This window comes from Trematomus bernacchii, unplaced genomic scaffold, assembly GCF_902827165.1.
Source record: "Trematomus bernacchii unplaced genomic scaffold, fTreBer1.1, whole genome shotgun sequence".
Taxonomy (NCBI): Eukaryota; Metazoa; Chordata; class Actinopteri; order Perciformes; family Nototheniidae; genus Trematomus; species Trematomus bernacchii.
In genome coordinates, this window is record NW_022987689.1 from 7,191,962 (window position 1) to 7,213,804 (window position 21,843).

Sequence of the window (21,843 nt, forward strand, 5' to 3'; positions counted from 1 at the left end):
TCAACCAGCACAAAAACACAAACATAAACAGCTGCAGCTGGGAGCCGTTATAGTCCTTCTGTGGAGCTCGATAGCTTTTAGTGTGAAGGATGAAGTTGTTAACAATAAATTACATACAGGCCTAAATCACTTCAGTAAGAGCTGGGATGGCAGTGAGTGAGCATTTAACTTGGGCCGTGCAGGTTGTGAGTTTGCAGTGTGTTTATGAGCAATTTAGGTGACAAGTTATTGGTGCAAGACATGTTTTGGACAAAGGATATATAGCCATATTTTAGAGTTTTCTCCCATTTCTTTGTCTGTGGAATTAAGTAAGACTCTGAGAAACAGATATTGGCCATATGTCTAAATCATCTTCCAGAAATAAAGTGTGCTCAGTGTATCCATCACACTGTTTCAGCTGGGAGTTAGTATTGACAAAATCAATTGACTTTCTTGCTTCCAAATCATCACACGTGACCTTTACTCCTATTAACAAGCATAGGAGCAAACATTTAATGAAGAATCATGAGTATACACAAAGGAACAACACAATTAAAAAGAGCCATAAGCCTAATTTAGATCACGACCTATGATCCGGGTCGTGATCCAAATGAGAATTTCAATCAGGCTTTGTGCTCATCGTTGTGATGCAGTGTTTTAATGTGCAAGTATTGTGGGCTGTTTTTGCTGAGACATCACTTCAAATATATTCGTAACGGGATAAACACTAAAAGATACTATGCAACACGTGAAAGAACAATGATATGCAAAAAAGATATGCACAAAATAAAAACATCCAACTCGCAGCAGACACAAAGAGCAGTTCATGTCCACAAAGGTCCAACACAAATCTATTGGCGAACCCGGAGGAGTAATAATGCAGCATCGCGTTTGGTGGCAGTTAAAAAATTGCGCACATGCTGTAGCCTATATACCTGTTCATCCCATCCACCCCCCGTTCCCCTCACATATACATCTCTCAATCCCACCATTTGGCACACTCACCGCACCAGATGGCCAGGTAGGGAGGCGGAGGCAGGTGCCAGTCGCCAACTCGCCCTCTCCGGTCGCTCTTCTTCTTCTCTGTGGAGAAAAGGGTGATGGAAACCACGGCTCTCGGTATCCAAAGCCTCTCTGAAATAACAGCAGCAACCCAGCCGCACCTCACCTGTCTCTTCCCTCTACGGATCCTGCGCGCCGCCGTAGCATCACCGTTTACCGAGCGCGTCCAAAACGCCCATTCAACTACAAAACGTTTTTCTTTCCCTGGAGAGATAGAGTCCGTAGTCTAAACGCGTTAGGGGTAACCTATGTGGCTTTCTGTGATCCTCAATACGTTTTTTCTCCCGGTAGGCTTGTGCAGACTGTGAAATCCCAGATCCTGCAATTGCGGACTGTATTAAGTCTTCTTTCAGGAGCACCGGCCGCTTGTCTGCACTCGGCCAGGCTACGGCTTTGAAATCAGTAGTCAGCAAAATGTAATCCCCTCTTTAAATTTACAGTGGCGAGGTGAAATGTCCAACGCAGAGCAGTCACAGTGACAGCAGGGGCCCATAATTCACACCCCCCGAAACACAGTCCTGCAGTGGATCAATGATGAATGGTGAACCTCTCTCTCTCCCTCTCTCTCTCTCTCGCTCTTTCTCTTTCTCTCTCTCTCTCTCTCTCTCTCTCTCTCTCTCTCAAACACAACACACACACACAACACACACACACACACACACACACACACACACACACACACACACACACACACACACACACACGCGCACACACACACACACACACACACACACACACACACACACACACACACGCACACACACACACACACACACACACACACCACACACACACACACACACACACACACACACACACACACACGTGCATTTTATCGATGGTAAATACTTGTTTAATGATGTTCAGTATGGGGCCTTACACATAAACATAAAGCTGCATAGGGGAGCAATCCATATAGCCTATATATATAATATACAATTACAAAAAGACTGTCCACACATGTTTTAGTTCTGAAAATTATGTACACAATCCTACAGATAAAGAATAATAGACTGACTACCTGACTGTTGCCAAATTATTATTCTCATTTCGTAGTGAAAAGTATCCTAATGTGCATCATTCAAGTATCATTTTAAGGCAGGCAACTTTTACTTTCAAAATAATATTTACTTTTCCATTTTAAGATGATTACTTTATACTTCCCCGCTGGGTCTATATTTCAGGGGAACGATTGTACTTTTTACTCCACTATTTGTTTCACAGTTATGGCCAAATAAAAATATGATTTTGCATTAATTCATTGCCAACAGTTTGCAAAATATGATGCATTGTTTTATATTACAAACTGCCCAGCAGCATATTGTATAACGTAGTTAAAATGGACTCCAACAGCAGCTATAACATTTAATGCTGTTTAGATTTCAACACATCAGTAGCATTGATCACTGACTTTTATTTTTGATACAAGTAGCCTACAGCGGTGATACCACTTTCAGGGCTGTTACTTATAGGCCAACAGAGTATTTTTAGACTGTGGTATGACCTTTTTACTCAAGTAAAGTATCTGAACAGGCTACTTGTTCCATCACTGAATGTGGATATTCAGACTGGGTGAATATATACAAACCCCTTTTCTATATCATTCGTTTTATATATTTAGTTAATATTTAAAGAAGCGTGTTATTTTATAGGTATGATATTTAAAACAGAATCCTATCAAAAGAATGTAAATAAAGCCATCACAAAAGCCTATTTTAGCTTCTACAACCATAATGGTAGACTATATTTACCTTTGAGAAAGAAAACTGTGAAATTCTGTACATTCAGTTGTTTGAAAAATGTCTGCAAACACCTGATAAGATGTTCCCATTGTTTGTAACCTTTTATTGCAATATAAATGGTCATAATACATCACATCAAGGTACATTGTAATAAAGTTTTGAAAAAGGACTATGCCTACGTCACTTCCGAGTTGAATCGGACAGTAGTAAAAAAAAAATCTGGTTGCCATGAATTTCAGCTAGCTACCCACCGACATCTGTCAGTACAGTTGAGAAAAACCATCAATGTCAAGAGAAAGCAAGGATTTCCAAAACCTTGTACCGCTTCTGTGTACGAATAGGAGCACAGCAGCCTGCCTGCCAGCCTACTGTGAATCGGTAAGTAGCTAGCTTTGAGGCTAGCCTGGATAGCATGCTAGCTGCCGCCGCTAGCTGGTTACCCTGCTAACGATAGTTGATAATATTTATCTGTTAGTTGGCATTGACCTGTGTTGTTATTAGTGTGTAATAAAAGCAGTTATTTGTTGTCTTTTTGCATTTCCAGTTGTATGTAATGCTTCGCTGAAACACTGCTCCCGTAATGTTCCCCCATCACTGGCTAACGTTAGAGGTTAATATCGTTGTTAACCATGTAGCTACCATTAGCATATCAGTCGCTCCCTGTATCTGTTTTGAGGGGGTGTTATAATTAGTCACCTGTGTCCACCATCACATTAGGGCATCTGAATCCCTGTAGTCCCACAATAAGATTTCAGCAACGTAAATATATGTATATATGCAGATCACTTCTGCACACATGAACGCTAGTTATTAACAGAAGCTGTACAATGATGACAATAACAACTGACGCCTTAAGCCCTGTAATGAATCCGGGATGTCTTTTATATTTAAATCAAAGTCCTCGCAGCTGTACACAGTGTCCTTGTAGCTTTATTCAGGTTAATACTGCAATGTTTAAAAAAGCAAAAAGGATAGCTTAGGCTTCGTGATATTTATAATATCTCACTTTTTATCAGCACATAGTAGCCATAGAAAGCGCTACAGGCTAACGAGCCGGTGATGCATTTGTGACTATACATTGTGATGTTGTTGCTTGATGTCTGTTGAGCCTTTTTTTTGCTTGTTATTATTTCTTCTTATCAAGACCTTGCTGGCGCAGTGACTAGACCAGAAGACCTTGGCACCGTTGTGCCAGTTCAAAACTCACGGATTTCTGAATCCAGGTACATATACAACAGGGTGTGTGTGAAGGGTTTCAGCCAGGAAATTATTCTAAGATGCTTTTAAAAAAAACTTTTCTTACTTAAAAAAAGAAAAAAAATAGCTTCCCCTGCTGACTTGACCTTCTAATAAATGATTGAAAAGCAAACATAGGATGTGATAAACCAATGAGCCACCTGCTGAGGTGACTACACATCATTTCAACATTTTCCTCATCTATACATATTTGGCCTTTGCTATCGATATAGCAACTATAACTGCTTGATTTTCCCTTAAACTTAGAAAGATACATTTCACTAAAATGTAAAATGTTATTCTGACGATAGTGGACAGTTTGTCTTTTTACTCTCCATGTGTCATTTTGCTGCCACCTAATTACTCTGCCTACCATGTTCATTTTTTTCCACCAGAAGATGAACGGTCTGTCCATTCGAGAACTATGCGGTCTGTTCTGCTGCCCCCCTTGCCCCAGCCGCATTGCAGCCAAACTAGCTTTCCTCCCTCCAGAGCCCACCTACGCCCTTCTCCCTGACCCAGATCCAAGCACTGGAGCTGCAACTGCTCCTGGGTCTGTTTCTGGGGCTACTCAGCCTTCTCTCGGAGCCCCAGGACTGCGTTCCCGGGTGGGCACTGGTAGTGGAAGTGACAAAGGAGCCACTGCTGGACCTGCTGCTGCTGCTGCTGCTGCTGGACCTGCTGCTGCTGCTACTGCTGCTGCTGCTGCTACTGCTGCCGCTGCTGCTGCTGCTGGAAGTGCGGCAGGTGCTGCAGGAGCAAGTGGTGCTGGAGGAGGGGGTGGCGGTGGAGGTGGAGGAGGGGTTGGCGGCAGTGGTTGGAGTGAGGGCAAGTGGAAGCTTCATCTCACAGAGAGAGCGGAGTTCCAGTATTCACAGAGAGAGCTGGATCTGACGGATGTATTCTTGACCAGATCTAGCCGAGGAAACAGGGTGGGCTGCATGTACATTCGCTGCGCCCCAAATGCCAGGTGAGACCCCTACCTTGAGACTGAAGACTTAAAGATAACCCTGTATCTTTTTGTCCGTCTTTGTTTGAACAAATTACAAATATATTTTGCTCATAAAACATCATGTATTTCTATCAACTTGACGTCCAGTTCAGCAGTTTCCCTTCTTAGCCTCAGCCAGCTGCCTCACTTTCTTCTTTTTTCTTCTGCCTTTTTCTCTTAGGTTTACAGTGTTGTTTTCCCATGGCAATGCAGTAGACCTGGGCCAGATGAGCAGCTTCTACATCGGCTTAGGCACACGCATCAACTGCAACATCTTTTCCTACGATTACTCAGGCTACGGTGTTAGCACTGGAAAGCCTTCTGAGAAGAACCTATACGCTGACATTGATGCTGCCTGGCACGCCCTGCGCTCCCGGTAAGCAACAGAAACCATTCCCATCTACACAGAACCCGAAATGAGCAGCCAACCAGCACCAGATGCCAGTTAGAGTGTCTTTGTTGGATAAAACAGCATGGGGAACTTGCATCTCTGGCCAGTTACTTTTTGTGAACTTTTGGTTGGCTGATTTATATACAAACTTTCTCCCTGCTGACCACAGTACCCTTACTCTGACTACCATCAACTCAAATCAAAGCAAAGTAATGGCTCTGTATCTATCAGACTAATGATTGGCTGTTTCAAACTGTGCTCTGCATGAAGCCACTGCATCTGAAAGTTGGAGAATTATTCCTCTTGTTTATCTGCTGCCAGCATGGTTAATGAGCCTCATGTCAGCACACACATATTATTCCCACGAGGAAACACAGTAAAACTTTGAGGCCACTGTCAAATTTAAAACTACAAACATTGGTGTTATAACTCAATTTGAATTTCCTCACTGAGTCCCAGAGTCCCTACTTACAGATTTGTGGAAGTGGGGTTGTGTGAGGTAGTTCCGCAGTCAGGGTAAAGTATATGGTGATTGCCGCGGCCCAAGTTTGGAGAAGCAGATTGTAATCATGGCCCAGAAGTAAAGCAATATACTGCTATGGACAGGGTCAACATAATTAAGCAACATAAACAAAATCCATATCATTTTAAGTGTAAGCTAGTCTTAGAATATTTTTCCACTATACCCTACTGTTTGACAGCTCTTTCCGACTGGGCCATCTTCATAATCACCAGACTCCTTTGCCAAAAACATTATTTTAAGCACAACATGGAAGTTGCTAATCTCTCGCTGCCTCCATTGGTTAATTTTTTGTGTTATTGTGGGACTATAATGTTTTTAAAGTTTAGTTTAGATTCACCGAAGTCACACAGTAAGACAAAGTACCCAATCAATTCAGTGTTAGATAAGCAACTTCTGTGTTTTGTCGGGTCAAATTGCTGTTTTTTTAAAATATATAACGGCTTCAGTATTCAGCAGGAAATAGCTGTTTTACGGCAAGCTTAAGTGGCAAAAATATTCTTAATATAGAGTACACTTGAACTAATATTGATTTTTTTAAATGACTCTCTTTTAATACAACCGTCTGTTTATCCAAACAGCTATCCAACTGTTTTCTTCTACAGGAAACACACTCTGAAAGAGATACTGCACTCATCTGCATATGGAAATCTTTACAGCACACATGAGTCCTTCATCTTGTTTATTGTTCTGTACTGAAATGTTTATGTGTGTCTGTGTTGTCTCAGCTATGGCATCAGCCCTGAGAATATCATCCTGTACGGACAGAGCATCGGCACGGTGCCCACAGTGGACCTGGCGTCACGGTTTGAGTGTGCAGCTGTTGTCCTCCACTCCCCTCTTACCTCGGGCATGAGAGTGGCTTTCCCCGACACCAAGAAAACATACTGCTTCGATGCCTTCCCTAAGTAAGTCTTTCCTTAAGGGCTGTTTTAAGTAGGAAACTCGGAAAGTTACAATGTATCGCTTTAAAAAGAAATATGAAAATGTGCATAAACGTGTCTGATACGTATCTGGAGAAGGAGAAAGGTTGGGTAACGTGGAGATATATTGTGAGGCAATATAAATCTCTTTAGTTGTATCACTGAGGAAAATGTTGCATATCACTGAGTAGGTCTGCTTGACGGTAATAATAGGTTAACAAGACTTTGTTTATTTGGATCCCCATTTGGTGTTACCTTGGCAACAGCTACTCTCTGGGGTTTTTGCTGCAAATGTGACGAGGAACCTTGATTAGTCAGGCTTGATTAGCCAAAAACAAATCTTCCCATTGGATATTTTATCTAGAAATGTTTTTTGAAATAACATTTCTGGATAGTTCGATATATCAAGATGTATTTCTATTTTTTATACATATGAAAAGACAGATTTGAGCACTTAAGTAGACATGCCATCTATGTCATTGATGGTCAATACCGAAAAAATACCCCTTTTTCTCAAATTGCCTGGGTAGCGCAATAATAGCCTCCTTAATTTCTCTTGCAGCATAGAGAAAGTGTCAAAGATCCCGTCTCCAGTGCTCATCATCCACGGTACAGAGGACGAGGTGATCGACTTCTCTCACGGCCTGGCCCTGTTTGAGCGCTGCCCCAAGGCCGTGGAGCCCCTTTGGGTGGAGGGAGCCGGGCACAACGACATTGAGCTTTACAGTCAGTACCTGGAGAGGCTACGGCGCTTCATCAACCAGGACCTGGCTGCGCAGCACGCCTGAGAAACAAGCGGCAGCCTCTCTGCGCTCGTGTGAATGAGATTGTGTGTGTGTGTGTGAACGTCGGCATGTTTGCAAAGTATGTGTGAGAAGTTGACCTAAAACGGTGTGTGATATTTTGTCACATCTGTGTGTCTTTGAAGCAGCACACCTTTAAGTTACTTTTCAACACAACATATGTTTAAATGATTTCCTGTTCGGGTGAGAACGGTTTTTAAATATATCAGTAGCTAGGTGGTGAAACGCTAAAAACAAGAATTGAAGATTGAACAAGATTGAACAAGATTGAACAAGATTGAACAAATTCACAAATCTGTTTTTTATCTTGGGGACATTTATGAATTGCAGCTTTGAAAGGAGTCACGAACATGAATTAGGAAGTAACTTGTGCTTTGTCCAGAAAGGCACACAGATGTCATTTTTTATTATAACGTGTTACTGAATGAGTGAGTCATGGATATAAGAGTTGAGTGTTTATTCATATCTCCATGGACATGTTTGTGTGTGTGTGTGTGTGTGTGTGTGTGTGTGTGTGAAGCAGTGCTGAAAGAAATGAAGGACATCCTGATGACTTGGACAGGTGGAGGAGGCTTATTGAGACTTATCAATTTGATGTTTTTTTTGTTGCGTGTGTGTATGAAGAATACCTCCACAGCTTGACCAGTTCTCTCTGCAGTGGACAAACACTGGTCAAGCATGTGCCCTGCCCCCCCCTGTTTACCTTTTTAATGGACATCCATGTGACTGCCAGGGCATTTCCCAAGTTGTTGTCCAGCTAACACTAACCTACTTCTATTTGTGTGGTTTGGGGGTCCATCTCCTTCCCTTTGGTGTCAGTTACGGAGAAACAAAAGGACTAGTCTGGAATACTGGCATGGCTTATATGGCTGTTGGGTGTCGCATACTTTCCTCTCCCTCATTTCTGACTGAAAAGATCCCAGAATGGCTTCCACTTTATTTCATGGCTGTGCTGTAGCTTTTGCCTTTACCTGTTCACAGAATTGCAGCAGAACCGTACAGGGAATTACTTCCTGTATTGATTTCCCCCCATCAGGTCCTTCATATTTGTGATAGAGACGACGGTGTGGTATAAATGGAAACAGGTCTTTTAGAGCCACATTGATAGTATCTCTGGCATTTTAGAACACATATAGAAGTGAAGGATAATTTAGTCATTTCCATGTCCCATTTAGATGGTTTGGCTTTAAAAAGAAGGCTGTAGCCCTTCAGCATTTACTAATGTGTGACGTTTAAAGGTTGGACAGACAGCGCTGACTTGGTAACAGCAGGATAAATGTCAAGTATGAAGTTATAGTTAGATATTCTGTTTGTTGCTGAAATTAGATGAGAAGATTTATACCACTCGGCTTACTCGGACAAGAAATAGTCGCGCACATAACCTCGCATACAGCAACATTTCATTATTTTTTTGTGGATTACACTAACAAGATACAGCATGTTTATTTATTAATGTGTGAGGTGCTGGCAGGTGGATTTTGTTACATTTGTACAGTGCCAGGCTAGCGGTTTCATCCAGTTTCATGACTTTATGCTAAGCTAACGAGCTTTGACCTTAAGCGTACTTACATGACACATGAGTCGAATCAATCTTCTCATCTAACCCTCGGCAATAGAGCAAATAGGTGTGTTTCCAGAATTGTTAACTCTACCGTTAAGTCTGAAGTGCCACTGTGGAGGTGTGTGAATAATTATAGTCTCTTTTGGTGACCGTACCCTTTTAGAGATTGATGTTCTGGCTAGATTTCTAACGGTTTAAGGAGATCAAAGTAGCTGCGGAGGTAACCAAACTAATGAGGATTAAGTGTGATTTATTCAGAATAATATTTTGCTCCACCAGAATCTCTTGTGTGTGTCTTACAGCACAGTTTTGTTTTCCATTTCCTGCTCCGGTAGCTCTCGTCACCAGGGTTAGTCCGCCTCCCGTTCATAATGCACATTTGTTTCTTAACGTTTTTGTCTTGATGTAACTCATCCGAACTTGTTTGATGTAGTGTGGGGCCGTGGACGGTCTGTCTCAGAACCATGCATGTAGATGTTAGGACTAACGATGTGTTTAGGGTCAGGTGCCAGGACAGGACATCACGCCTACTAATAGCTCTGTGTAACCTCTGTGGCCCTAAATGTACAGGAGCTCTCTTATGGGTGGCAGCACGCTTCATGTCTGACACAAGCCATAATTTGAGCCTCTCACTGTTGGTGTGGTGCAGGTTCCACCACACACACACCTTTGCACATCATCGCACACACGTACACACACATTCAAACACAACACACACACACGCACACACACATAGTTCATGTACTGTAGTATACAGTACATTTACACATTTATATCAGATCAAGCATGACAAAAGCAGGTCTTAAGTTCAGCACTATTGTACAAAGCATCCAAAGTGTAATAAGGGTATAAAATGTAAGTTTGTGTGTCTTCATTATTATTATTGACTGTCTTCTACAGGCCAGCATTAAGAATACTCGCATCATAACTAGTAAAAGACCCTATGTGTAGACGAAAAAAAGTACTGGTCTGGTCCCAACGGTCGCAGGCTTGCGCCGCATTTTCAGATCTACACAAGGTGTCCGCTGCATAGGAGACGCATCAGTTTCAGTGGTAGTAGCTGCGTTTTTTTTTTAAGGGAACATGTACTGAACTAGCACTGATCTGATTACTCCATTGTGGGAGTACAAGTGGGTCTTAGTGAAGGACACTCGCTTCCTGTCATCACTTCGAACAGGGAATCTTTTCATTCTCATCCTGTACTTTGTGTCTTCGGTATTTAAATAATGGAAAACTGTTACCATCGTGGACCAGGGATCTGAGCTGTCAGAAGAAACTGAGAGTTATGGCCTCTCTCTGGAAGCAGAAGTAGGCATCAGTTTCTTTCCTGGACCGGGCGTGTTATCAGGGAAACCACTGGATCCACCTTTCATTCATGGGGTTCAAGAAACGGGGCGGAGACTCGCCGTTTTATTGATGCACCACTATTATATATTGTATCCTCTGGCCCTGAATGTGTATTGATGGGGGTGGGGGGGTTGAACAGTGAAAACTGTATGCATGTCTATTGTGTTTTGCAGAGCAAGTGGGACGTTATCTCTATTATGTATTCTATGTGAGGGTAAAGCTGAACTCATGGCATTGGAACATTGAAGCGCTTTAAAAAAAAAACGGGACTTTTATTTGAATTTTTTTATTGCTGATACTAACTGATGTATTGTTATGAGTTTTGTGCTAGAGTTCAAGCGGGGCAGTGCTAGGGGGGAGGGGCTAGACAATATTAGTGGGCTGTTTATATTGTTACTGTACTTACCTATTCTATTCTTTGTTTTATTATTTGTAATTTTATGTTGCTTTTTTGAACTGAGAATATGATGTAATGATATTAATTCATGGGACTGAATCTTGACCTTTTTATGGACAACAAAATAATAAAAAAGATCACTTATGTACAAAAACGTGAAACTGACTTTTGTTTTTATAACAACCTTTTTTTGTACAGTGCATACATTCATAAGTATGGACATCTGGTAGACAGTGATACAAAATATTGCAATATTTGACACAGAAGTGGGTTTAAAATCACAATATACATATTCATTACTTACTAAAAACATCTCTTCACAGATGGAATAGATACATATATACACAGCTATACAATACAGTTATTAAAATCCTGTATACACCCTGTTTGACAATATTGTATTTGAAATTGTATGGGAATAGTTCAATATTATTTTCAGAATTAAACATTACACTTTGGATATTTTTTTCAAATCACACAATGTTAGAGCCCACCTCCATTCCCTTATGTAACCAAATATATGTTTGCGTTTTTATGTTTACACAGATTTCAAATGTGTGGTTATAAAAATGGTTTTAAAGTCCTGGAGATCATTTGGCCAACATTTCTCGAATCACATATTTTTAAACATCTATCAACAGGACTGATATGGCAACAATTCCAGAGCAAAGGTTTTTTATAAAAACTGTTCTTAAAAGAAATATCAGTGCCTGAATTTATAAGTGAAATCCTGCCTTGGTGCTTCACAGTGGAGTTTAATGGGAGTGACTGCCCTCTGCTGGCGGATTCTTGTCACTAACAGTCTTTATTCTGAAACATGTCACTAGATTCCAGTAGTGAATTTACACAATGTGAACTATCATGTCATAACATAAAAAACATTTAATACCAAGCAAAAATAAAGTGCTTGTTTCACTGTGTTTGTTCCCGCTGCTGCAGGTTGTGTTGATCCAGAAAAACTGCGGCCAAGACTCATGCAACTGCAGCTCGCTGAGCTCAGCGAGTTCACCGGCCAGGAAACAAACATGACTTCAGCAGGCTGCCTCCATATGGCTCCGTGCAGGAGAGCCTCACTGCAGTTTTTGATCTGTCAGCACAGAATAAGTGTGCTCCTCTAACAGAAATATTGGTCCGGTGCTTCTCTGCCAGCACAGTCAGTCATCCGTGTAGTGCACCCCGTGTGGCCTGTTCAGACATCCCAAAAGCATCTTATTGCTGACCTGCTTTCTCTGCAAACATGACACAGAAGATCAATCTCCACTGAGAGAGCATTTGTTTGTGCACGATATTGCAAATTCTACTAAAAGCTGCATGCGTGTCAAAAACTAAGATGCTTTTGGGAGCCTGTCTAGACAGGGATCAATGTTTGTGTGTATGACAGGATGTTATGAGAGTGGTGCACTCAGGCCCGGTTCTAGAACAAAATGACTTGGGGTGCATCTGAGATTACAGGGGGTGCAGCAGTAGTAGGTTTACGTGAGCAATAGTGGCCGGCAACAGCAATGAAAAATAGCATTGATGTTATGGTCCCCAATGAACAGATTATGGCATTTGTTATGTTTTGAAACAAAGCAAGTGAGAACATTTCAAGTGTGTTAAAAGTGCAATCCTGAAATATTACATCCAGTCCAAAGTGGACTATGGTGAAGAAAAGCACAAACGTTTTAAAACCCGTACTGATAAAACAAATGAGAACATATTGTAAATCAAGGCAAATATTATTTGAACCAGCTCATGGTTTGAAATGGCAAGCATTGAAAAGCAAAAGTATTATTAAAACCATGTACTACATCATCACCTTGGTCCCATAACTCTGGGAAGAGAATATTTACTGTGCTTGAAAACTGGTATCACATCATCATGTGAGGTTGACTTTGTGACCTGGAGAACATTTCAGCTGCAACATTAGCTTGTTGATAAGCTTGGGATATGAGATCTTTTTGTAGCCATTCGTGGTGAAGGCATCTGTGCTATTGTATGCATTATTTTTGACCCAACATTTCTACAGGCATGGCAGAATATGGCACTATTTTTACATGAGTATTCTAGCCATGGCCTATTTTTATACCACAAGCTGCAAAATGAGCGCCTTACCCCACTGTACAGGCGAGTTGGGTACTTGTTTATACCTGGGCAGGCTCTGTTTTGCCGTGGTCCCCTCGAGGGGCGGCGGTGTTTCTGGCGACAAAGACTGCTGCTCCGGGGGCGGGGGCGGCGAGTCGGGCGAGATTATGTCAACGACGGCGGGTAACGTAACGTCCCCATCAGTCCTGTTGCTATTGTCTGCAGTAGATGCAGTGTTGCTGGCGTTTAGTGATGGTTGCTTTAACCATTTTCGTATATCCATGATTATCCACAGATGTGTTTCACTGCTGTGGAAGCACTTTGGAAATGATGCACGCGCAGCGGCGCAGGTCACCCACACCTGACACAATTTGTGTTGTATTGTATTCTATTATTGTTGTTATATTTATTATATTTTTCGCTCCCTTCTCTTTTTTGAATAGAGGGTGCATACCATTCAACTGGGGGTGCAATGCATGCCTATGCACCCCCGTAGAACCGGGCTTGGGTGCACTGCATGACTTCCTGGAAGGGTCTGTCACCTGCCTCTGGCTACGTTAGCTGGTACCTGCAAACAAAGAGGAAGCTGCATGAGGAGAGGTCTGCAGTGGAGAAAGCACTAATCCTTTAACTAAGTTTAAGTAGCACCATATTAATACAATTTACTTAAAGTAATACAAAAGTAAAATTGGTTTTTATCAGCAATATAGGCCAACCTAAGTTAAGTGGCTTTAAGCATAGAGGCGTCGTTGAGTAAGCAGAATTTGAGTGCGGTAATTTAATCTTTGAGAAAATGCATCACATTTTGTTCATCACATGGTATGCAATGGTGGAAGAAGAATTGAGTTTCTTTACTTGAGTAAAAGTACGAATACCACAGAGTGAAATACTACACTACAGGTAAACATATTATTTAGGTAAAAGTGCTAAAATATTATCTTAAAACTATATTTATATAGTATATTTCAACTGCCAAAGTAAGTATTGACAGAGTCGCTTCTATGTTGCAGCTTGCAAAGGTAGGTGCTGGGTGGCAAATTCTATAATAATTATATTAATTATAACCTATTTGAAGTCAAAATTAAAATATCTGATATCTAATTAATATAATAAATGAAATAACTAAAGCAACAACATTGTGCTTAGGTACATAGCTTCACTGATGGTATTTATGCAAATCTGGATCTGTCAAAGTAAAACAGGTCTTCTCTGAAATGTAGTGTACACATAATGTATACTCAAGCAGTAAGTACATTCCGACACCTTCAGTAGCTGTACTTCCTTGCGTGTGACTCCGATGTAATCACTTATCTTTTGTCCACGTTGCGGTGGTGAACCTGCAGAACGACTTTTCGCATCTAATCTGAATAATGGATTTTAACGTTTTAAAAACCGGTTTGAGCCATCTCGCCTTTTTTCCCACCAGACCAGGTCTTTCTATGAACACGCCTCTGTATTTCTGTGATTACTTACTCTCTGTGTTGGAAAGACAGCTGAGTCAGCTGCTCTTCCAAAGCGATGATCTTCAGCCCCATGTACCCAGACGCCAAGAGCAGCAGCATCACCCTGCAAACACACAATAAAGACGTTAATGCCTTGGAATTTACACTCACAATGCAATTACAATGCACTTGACCTTGGGCAGAAAGTGAGCAAACGGTCTCAGATGGTTACATACTTAAGAGGCCTAACAAAAAGATAACAGTACATAGAGTGTGAACAATGTGTTATAACATTTCTATAAATATCTCCAAGATTAAATTATTTTATTCTCCTGAGAGCTTGAGGCCAATCCAGAGAGTCAACATACCAAAATGTTTCTCTGTTCATCCATATTTAGTTGAACAATGTTTATTTTAGAGCCTATTAGTTATCTTTAAAAGTCCAAGCTTAAAGAATAAAAGTTCCTTGATCCTCAGTGGCCATCTTCTAACTTTTTCCTTTAACAGGTTTAACTAAACACTATTATGGAGATTATTTACTTCAGTAAAAGTAGCGAATTCGCATCATAAAAATACTTAATTACAAGCAGTGGCGTCGCCTGGCCTGGGCATCCGGGGCTTTAGCCTTTAGGGAGGGGGAGAGGGAGGGGGAGAGGGAGGGGGAGAGGGAGAGGGAGGGGGAGAGGGAGAGGGAGGGGGAGAGGGAGAGGGAGGGGGAGAGGGAGAGGGAGAGGGGAGGGGAGGGGGAGGGGGGAGGGGGAGGGGGAGGGGAGAGGGAGAGGGAGAGGGGAGGGGGAGGGGGGGAGAGGGAGGGGACCGGTGTCAGCATGGGCCGTGTTGTTAGCATCTGGTTAGCTAGCTGCACTAACGGACATAAGGAGCTGTTTGTTCCACAAGAAGCTGGAGGAGAGTCCTCTCCTCTCAGACTGAGAGACTCAGGTGAGCTAAAGGACTCTCTGAGTGTTTAGATAGTTAACTTTAGTCTAAGTTATCTCAGTGGGTCTCAAACGGTTTGGTCACAAATTATTCAAAAGATTATTTCCGCGGCACACCTTCATATGATCATTATAGTTATTAAAAAAAAGAGAATAAAGGAAAAACAGTTATGAAATACTATATGGCAGTAAAACAAGAATAGAGTTTAAAAGGGGAGTGATTAGTAAAATATCCATAAAGAAAAAGTACATCTGTTTACAGTTCTGTTTCATATGGGTGTTGAGAGAGGTATCCATAGATCTCTTCATTTTGCTCTCAAAGTGCACCAGATTGATGCATTTAACTTCAATATTTAAAAAAAAATCTTCCCGGGGGAGCATCCCCCCGGACCCCCCTAGAGGAGGTGAGCCCCCCACTCATAAAAAATACCACTTTACCCCTGCCTATATGTGAGCTGATTATCGAGCCTTCATTGTAACAGTCGCGGGTGTACTGTGTGTGTGCGTGTGGGGAGTGTTGCAGTAAAAAATGCCACTGTAGTGCCGCCGCCACTGTGGGCTAAGCCCCGAATGTTTTCAGGTCCAGGCGACGCCCCTGATTACAAGTTAAAATAATATGATCAGTCCCCGACTAGACCTAAATATGGAGTGTGGACTGCTACTTGGTGAGGTCCCAATTCACTTCCTGCCCTGCCGACCGTGGTGCCCTTGAGCAAGGCACCGGACACCCCCCCACCCCCCTCACTCCCATTGCTCCCCGGGCGCTGTACAATAGCTAGTACTAGACTCCTGGTACTAGGATGGGTTAAATGCAGAGAACACATTTCACTGTGTGTGCTGTGTGCTCTGCATGTGTGACCATTAAAAGAGGGTTTCATCCCTCCGATTCTATCTATCTATCTAAATGTATCTTAAGTGTGTGTTTCATATTAATACTCACAGTAATACGAAGACATAGAAGAGAGCGCTGAGATCCCTGATTTCTCTGAGGAAGAAGAGTGGAACGACACTCTCAGCGATCCTCCTAATCCACCGTACTGCTGCTGGAGAGAGAAATCAGCTTGTTATTGTCTATTATACCCTATGGGTAATAGATGATAAACTGACTGAACATTATCTAATAGCACAGTCAAAACAAAGGTTTTTCTGTTTCGTTTTGAATAAAGCACTATGTGTATTAGATTAAGAGACAAGAAGAATTCTGTAATTCTCACTTATTTTTGCAATAGTTTAGCTACTGTGTTGATGAGACCTTTTATTAAGTTAGGACTTTTCAAACATGAAAATGTAGTTATACAAACATTATTAGTTACATATAGGGCAAAAAAGTCGAAGAGAGCATTTCTACTGTTATTCATGCTCAAATAAGATATCCCCCTTGCTCTGTGTTAGTCATGTAATACAAATAAAAAGGGTTGTCAGTTTGAATTCTTTTTTTTCCTTCTGGAGTTGTGCATTATAATGAGCGGAAGAAATCAAAAAAGAAAACTGGTGTGGGCCCCTACACACACCTGTGCCATCTCCCTCTGTGCTGTTCTGACTGGTGGAATTGCCTTTTGTAGATCCTGAAAGTCACCAATATACAGTACGTTGTTTCATTCAGTGGTACGGTTAAGAACAGTTTCAATATCATCATGCTTAATAGAAAATGGCATTATTGGAAGGAGATTAACATTATTCTGCTACATACAAGAGCCACACTAAGCAATATCAACCAGTGATGTTTAATCGTCACTTCTCCCTGTCATATGTTTCTCACCTTCACTGGACATGTGAGGAAGGTCGTTGTTAAGATAAATGCTGTCCTCTCTGCCCCGATCATGATCTATGCTGTCCTCCAAACTGGAATAACCGGAGGCCTGTAGACAAGGACAGAGAGGCTGAAGGTAAAAGACTTGTCGTGCATCATGAAACTCTTTGTTTGGTTGCATTAGATAAGCAGCGAACATACCACGTCATGGTCAGCTTCATTATCTGCAGAGGAGACATGAGGGCTGCCGTTCAAGTTCTTATCCTGTGTCAGACAAACACAGACGCATGAGCTTGAACTGAAAATGAAAGGTTTGACTGGTTTTATTTGATTCTTTGTAAGAAATTATGGAGATTTAGAGTAGTTCCTACCTGTTCCTGTGAACAGACAGTTTGGAGGAGTTGATAACACATCTCACGGTTCCTCAAAGACACAAAGGTGCACTAAAAAAGAAGACAAAGAGGCAGGAGAAAGGGTTAATCATGGCGCAAACAGAATTATGTTAGGACTACAGATGTTAATTAGCATTTTTGCTTACTAAATCATTTTTACATCATGTATTTAGCACTGTCCCTAAACGAGCCCCACGTTTTGGAGATGGGCATTCAAATGTAATAATACAATCTGTTTCTATTGGCTTCCATCCAACTTCCAACAATCAACTATACATCTGTAAAAAAAAACTATATTTATATAGCTCAAAATTGCAATAAAGAAAGAAAGTGAAGCAAAATAATAAAAGACAGATTTATATGTTAAAGTGTGTATGCTGACCTTATCTCCATCAGCAGTTTGGATAGACAACATGGATAAACCTGAGTTGTGTTTCTTTATCCCGCAGACGCTCGACGCAGGAATCACCACCTGCAATATGTAGACATATTTGATTCTTGTTGCCTTTACAGCCTTAAAGAGGACATTGCAGATGTTTTAAAACTCTGGTTGACCTGAACTATGGATGATTATGGTAATTCCCAGGATAACAAATGTTAATGTTGACTGTTCCTTCTACATCAGTGAAATATTACTCAAAATTAAACACATGTTGGTTTAATTGGACTGACTTTTTCGTGAACAAATTCAGAAAACCCAAGTGGTGCCACCATTGTTATGACAGTTCAGTGTTAACGTGTGAATAACGCTATATTTAAATATGTCTGAGCACGTTACCTTGGTGTCTTTGAGCAGCACTGACGAGTGGAAACACACATAGTTCTCAGATACATAGAGTTTTCCATGATACAGCACCTCCTTCTGCAAGGCACAGGAGAATGCTACAATAGACACAAAGACATTTGTAGTAAGATAAGTGTTTCTCCAATTTAAAAACAACCCAGCAGTGTCACCTTGACAACCGACATGCCTGCAGAATCATGTACTAAAGTGTTTCAGTTTCCCATTCTTCGTGCATCACTTGGCAAACAAAGTATGGGCCAGCACTTAATCACACAGCGGGGACAAAGTGAAAAAAGGTCACAGCGTGATGTCATTTCCATAATCAATATCCAGGAACAAGTAACAGACTCACTGTGTGTAAGGTTCTCCCTCTCAGGGATGTCTGGGAACATTTTGTGGAAGGTTTTGTTGTGCTTCAGGAAGCTCTGTAGGGAAAAATGTGCAGTGAGGGATGTATGTGAATAAAAAACAATATAACAAGCAGGTTTGGTGTTTTAAATCCCTACTTAGTAGCAGCAAAAACAAGTTGACAGTGACATATCATCAGCTCTGTAGTTGAAATGGCAAAGTTGTGAGTAATTGCTAATTTGCATATCTAGCTACGTTATCTGTCTGTCTCTGTGTCTGTCTGCTGTTTGGCACAATGCTTGTAATGTGAAGTGGATTTGAATGTACACGTATGACTTAGTGACATTTAGTGGTGAGGTTGCAGATTGCAACCCTCTGCTCATCCTTCCCTTTCTAAGCAGTGAGTGCAAAACAGTGATATATTTTCAGGATCTTAACCTTGCTTATGTTCCAGTTAGTATATTGTAACATGTGTATATAAAACATGGCTGTTGCAGGCAACAGGAAGAAGGAGGATGTGAAGCGGACTTACAATGTTGCTGATAAAGCCATCTGTTCGATCAATGTTATCCTCTTCTGTGATAGGATCCCTGATGACACAAACAGGAAACATGCACCAAAACAAAAAATTAGATAACATAACAGGACTTTTTCTAGGTACAAGTATAACATTTACGTTTTGGTCTTAATCCGTGGAATACTTGAAGGCAGAATATACCTGATGTACATGTTGGAGTTGATGCTGTGTTTTAGCTCCTGGATGTCCAGTGGGGCTGGGCTTTGGCTAGATTTCTTACTGCTAAACCTGTTGCTGCCTCTTCTTCCACCAAGGAGACCCAATCCGTCCAGGTTACTGTCCCAGGAGAGCAGGAGTTAAATGTCAGACAGATGCAGCTTTTATGTGACGCACACAGGTGGAACAAACATAGAACATAAAGTAAAGATAAAACGCAAATGGATACACATGTTGGTTTTTCAGACTTCACGGAGATAACAACCCTTGCAGGATGATGGTAAACATTTCCTAATGTTCACTCAAACTGTTTTCATCTGGTAGAGTCTGATCTTCCACAGTAAATGCAGTCAATTTCCACAGATATAATATAAATAATGACATAACACATCCACAGAGTGTAACAGAGTACAATGGTAGAAGAAGTGAATAAACTGTTCTTGTTTGTTTCTACATCCAATCTACTATCTCAGTTTGAGAAGTTATTTTATGTAAAAGTTAAACTAGCTCCAAACTTCTTTTTTTAATACCAGCTGTATTGACTTTCTGCCAATGCCTGGGCTAATTGTCATCTGTTTAGAAGTGAAGATAGTCTGCAGTCTCACAGCAACAGCAGGCATCTCCAGAGAGTGGTTTCCCTTTTGTAAACCAGCAGCTACTTTCACTGGAGATATCAGTGTGCACGGCTGGTGCTTAAAGTGTATATATTTATATATATACAAATATTATACAAAGAATTGAGGACAGCTTGAAAAAGTACAAGAGAAGTGTTTCCCTTTGGAACAATGCAAAAGGGACTGAAGGAACATAACATAATAAAAGCAAGATAGGGACAAATAACATGTATGTACTCACGCAGAGCTGTCCAGTGAGAAACGCCTGCCTTTAAGACTCATGGTGCAATATAAATACTTCCAACTTGCACACTTGCACAGATTCAAACACATGCACAGACGCAGTGAAATACTTTCCCTATTGTCTTTGCCTCTCCCTCTTTTAAAAACTAATTGAAGTGAGATTCTAAGCTTTGTTTCCTAGGAGTAAAGAAACAAAAGGCGATGACAGCCTACTTTTAAGAATGGCCTCCTACTGTTAAGTCTACCAATCAGCTGTGAGGGGTGGGGATTCTCACAGAAACTTAACCAATCGATGAAGGTATGGTTAAGAGGCCTCACCTTTTTTGTTCCATGGAAAGGTGCTATGGGTGGTGCTACTTACCCTGACCTCTTGACACACAGACGCACACCTGTAAGCACATGCCCACAGGTATGCAGAGAGCGTCATCACAGCCACAACAATGTCTCCTGACAGCTAACCTGCTCAGCCTGCACAGATACAGATCACAGGAGGAATGATGCTTTGATGTATCACACGGCATGACCTAGCAAAAACTGTTAAGCCTCATAAATCCACAAACTTTCATTCAAAATGCTTTGAAACTAATTGCTTATTATATGCACAGTCATGTGTTGTAATTAGGGCTGTCAGTCGATTAAAATATTTAATCGCGATTAATCGCATGATTGTCCATAGTTAATCGCGATTAATCGCAAATTAATCGCACATTTTTTATCTGTTCTAAATGTACCTTAGAGGGATATCTTTCAAGTTTTTAATACTCTTATCAACATATGAGTGGACAAATATGCTTTATATGTTTGTTTATTATCATTTGAACAATGACAAATATTCTCATGAATATTAAACACAACAACCTTTGAACATTACAAATATTCGCCTCAATTCAACCTGGAACCTCTCTCATACAATAATACTGTGTGTGTGTGTGTGTGTGTGTGTGTGTGTGTGTGTGTGTGTGTGTGTGTGTGTGTGTGTGTGTGTGTGTGTGTGTGTGTGTGTAGACACGGTGATGGATCGTTGAGCTATGTGCAGCTGCTCAAGGCATATATGCTCGAATGGGAGCTGCCTGGACGCTGCAATAATGTTGCGCGTACTATCCGTGCTGACTTTTCGTACAATGTCACACTGTCTGGCTACCTGCATAAAGTCAAGTGCTCGGCGCAGTTGTCGGCGAAATGTCATTGAAACAGCTCCTTATATCCGTTAGCGCAGCTAGCTAGCACCAGATGCTAACAACAACAACACGTAAGGTGTGCCTCGCTCGCGCGAGTCGCGCCACACATACACACTCCCTCCCGGTCCTCCCGATGGCCAGTCCGGGCCTGCCAGTGAGCGTGGAAGTGTGGTCTGCCACAAGCGGGCGGCAGGAGCGGGGCTGTCAGCATCAGCTTGTCGATGGTATTTTACACTCGATGCGCTCTGAAACTACGGCGGCCGAGGACAAAAAATACACATGCGTTAATCGCGTTAAAATAATTAGTGGCGTTAATTTTTTTTTTGCGTTAACGCGTTATTAACGCGTTAACTTGACAGCCCTAATTGTAATACATAAGCTTGGTCCTTGGCAAACAAGGATACATGA

General features: G+C 41.4%; 3 protein-coding genes across 5 annotated transcripts in view; 1 reads left to right on the forward strand and 2 right to left on the reverse strand.

Annotated features, from left to right (window-relative positions):
• The window catches only part of LOC117489007 (semaphorin-6B-like), a 30,548-nt gene extending 29,013 nt beyond the window's left edge, over positions 1-1,535 (reverse strand). Inside the window, exon 1 of the mRNA XM_034138227.1 lies at positions 985-1,535. The gene's annotated coding sequence lies outside the window, so the exon portion shown is untranslated. The remainder of the gene's footprint in view (positions 1-984) is intronic.
• A 1,444-nt stretch (positions 1,536-2,979) lies between these two features.
• LOC117488429 (alpha/beta hydrolase domain-containing protein 17A-like) lies at positions 2,980-11,109 on the forward strand. Its single transcript, XM_034137312.1, has 6 exons — positions 2,980-3,161; positions 3,928-4,006; positions 4,415-4,989; positions 5,192-5,386; positions 6,650-6,829; positions 7,407-11,109. Exons 3-6 carry the CDS (start codon positions 4,418-4,420, stop codon positions 7,630-7,632), a joined length of 1,173 nt encoding a protein of 390 aa, XP_033993203.1. The 5' UTR covers positions 2,980-3,161; positions 3,928-4,006; positions 4,415-4,417; the 3' UTR covers positions 7,633-11,109.
• Positions 11,109-20,427, reverse strand: LOC117488430 (GRAM domain-containing protein 2B-like). Of its 3 annotated transcripts, XR_004556522.1 has the most exons (14): positions 20,256-20,427; positions 19,386-19,520; positions 19,200-19,257; positions 18,672-18,744; positions 18,314-18,417; positions 17,918-18,007; positions 17,515-17,586; positions 17,345-17,407; positions 17,153-17,252; positions 16,905-16,958; positions 16,334-16,436; positions 14,490-14,582; positions 13,471-13,584; positions 11,109-12,181 (listed from the first exon to the last, which is right to left on the reverse strand). XR_004556522.1 is itself a non-coding variant. In XM_034137315.1 (13 exons), the coding sequence occupies exons 1-13, from the start codon at positions 20,345-20,347 to the stop codon at positions 13,569-13,571; spliced, it is 1,050 nt and encodes a 349-aa protein (XP_033993206.1). In that variant the 5' UTR covers positions 20,348-20,427; the 3' UTR covers positions 11,109-13,568. The 3 variants fall into 3 exon arrangements, 2 of the variants coding, with proteins under 2 accessions (XP_033993206.1, XP_033993205.1); XM_034137315.1 differs by having other exon boundaries at positions 11,109-13,584; positions 16,334-16,433; XM_034137314.1 differs by having other exon boundaries at positions 11,109-13,584.
• Positions 20,428-21,843: the final 1,416 nt, after the last annotated feature.

What these genes read in the sequence shown, in the direction of transcription:
- LOC117488429 (XM_034137312.1), top strand. Translation starts at nt 4,418, where the DNA reads ATGAACGGTCTGTCCATTCGAGAACTATGCGGTCTGTTCTGCTGCCCC. An exon ending in TGGCACGCCCTGCGCTCCCG is followed by an intron (nt 5,387 to 6,649) that starts GTAAGCAACAGA and finishes GTGTTGTCTCAG; the next exon opens with CTATGGCATCAGCCCTGAGA. An exon ending in TGCTTCGATGCCTTCCCTAA is followed by an intron (nt 6,830 to 7,406) that starts GTAAGTCTTTCC and finishes TTTCTCTTGCAG; the next exon opens with CATAGAGAAAGTGTCAAAGA.
- LOC117488430 (XM_034137314.1), bottom strand. Translation starts at nt 20,347, where the DNA reads ATGTGTTTGAATCTGTGCAAGTGTGCAAGTTGGAAGTATTTATATTGC. An exon ending in GAGGGAGAACCTTACACACA is followed by an intron (nt 18,418 to 18,671) that starts GTGAGTCTGTTA and finishes TGTCTATTGTAG; the next exon opens with CATTCTCCTGTGCCTTGCAG. An exon ending in CTGTCTGTTCACAGGAACAG is followed by an intron (nt 17,408 to 17,514) that starts GTAGGAACTACT and finishes TGTCTGACACAG; the next exon opens with GATAAGAACTTGAACGGCAG.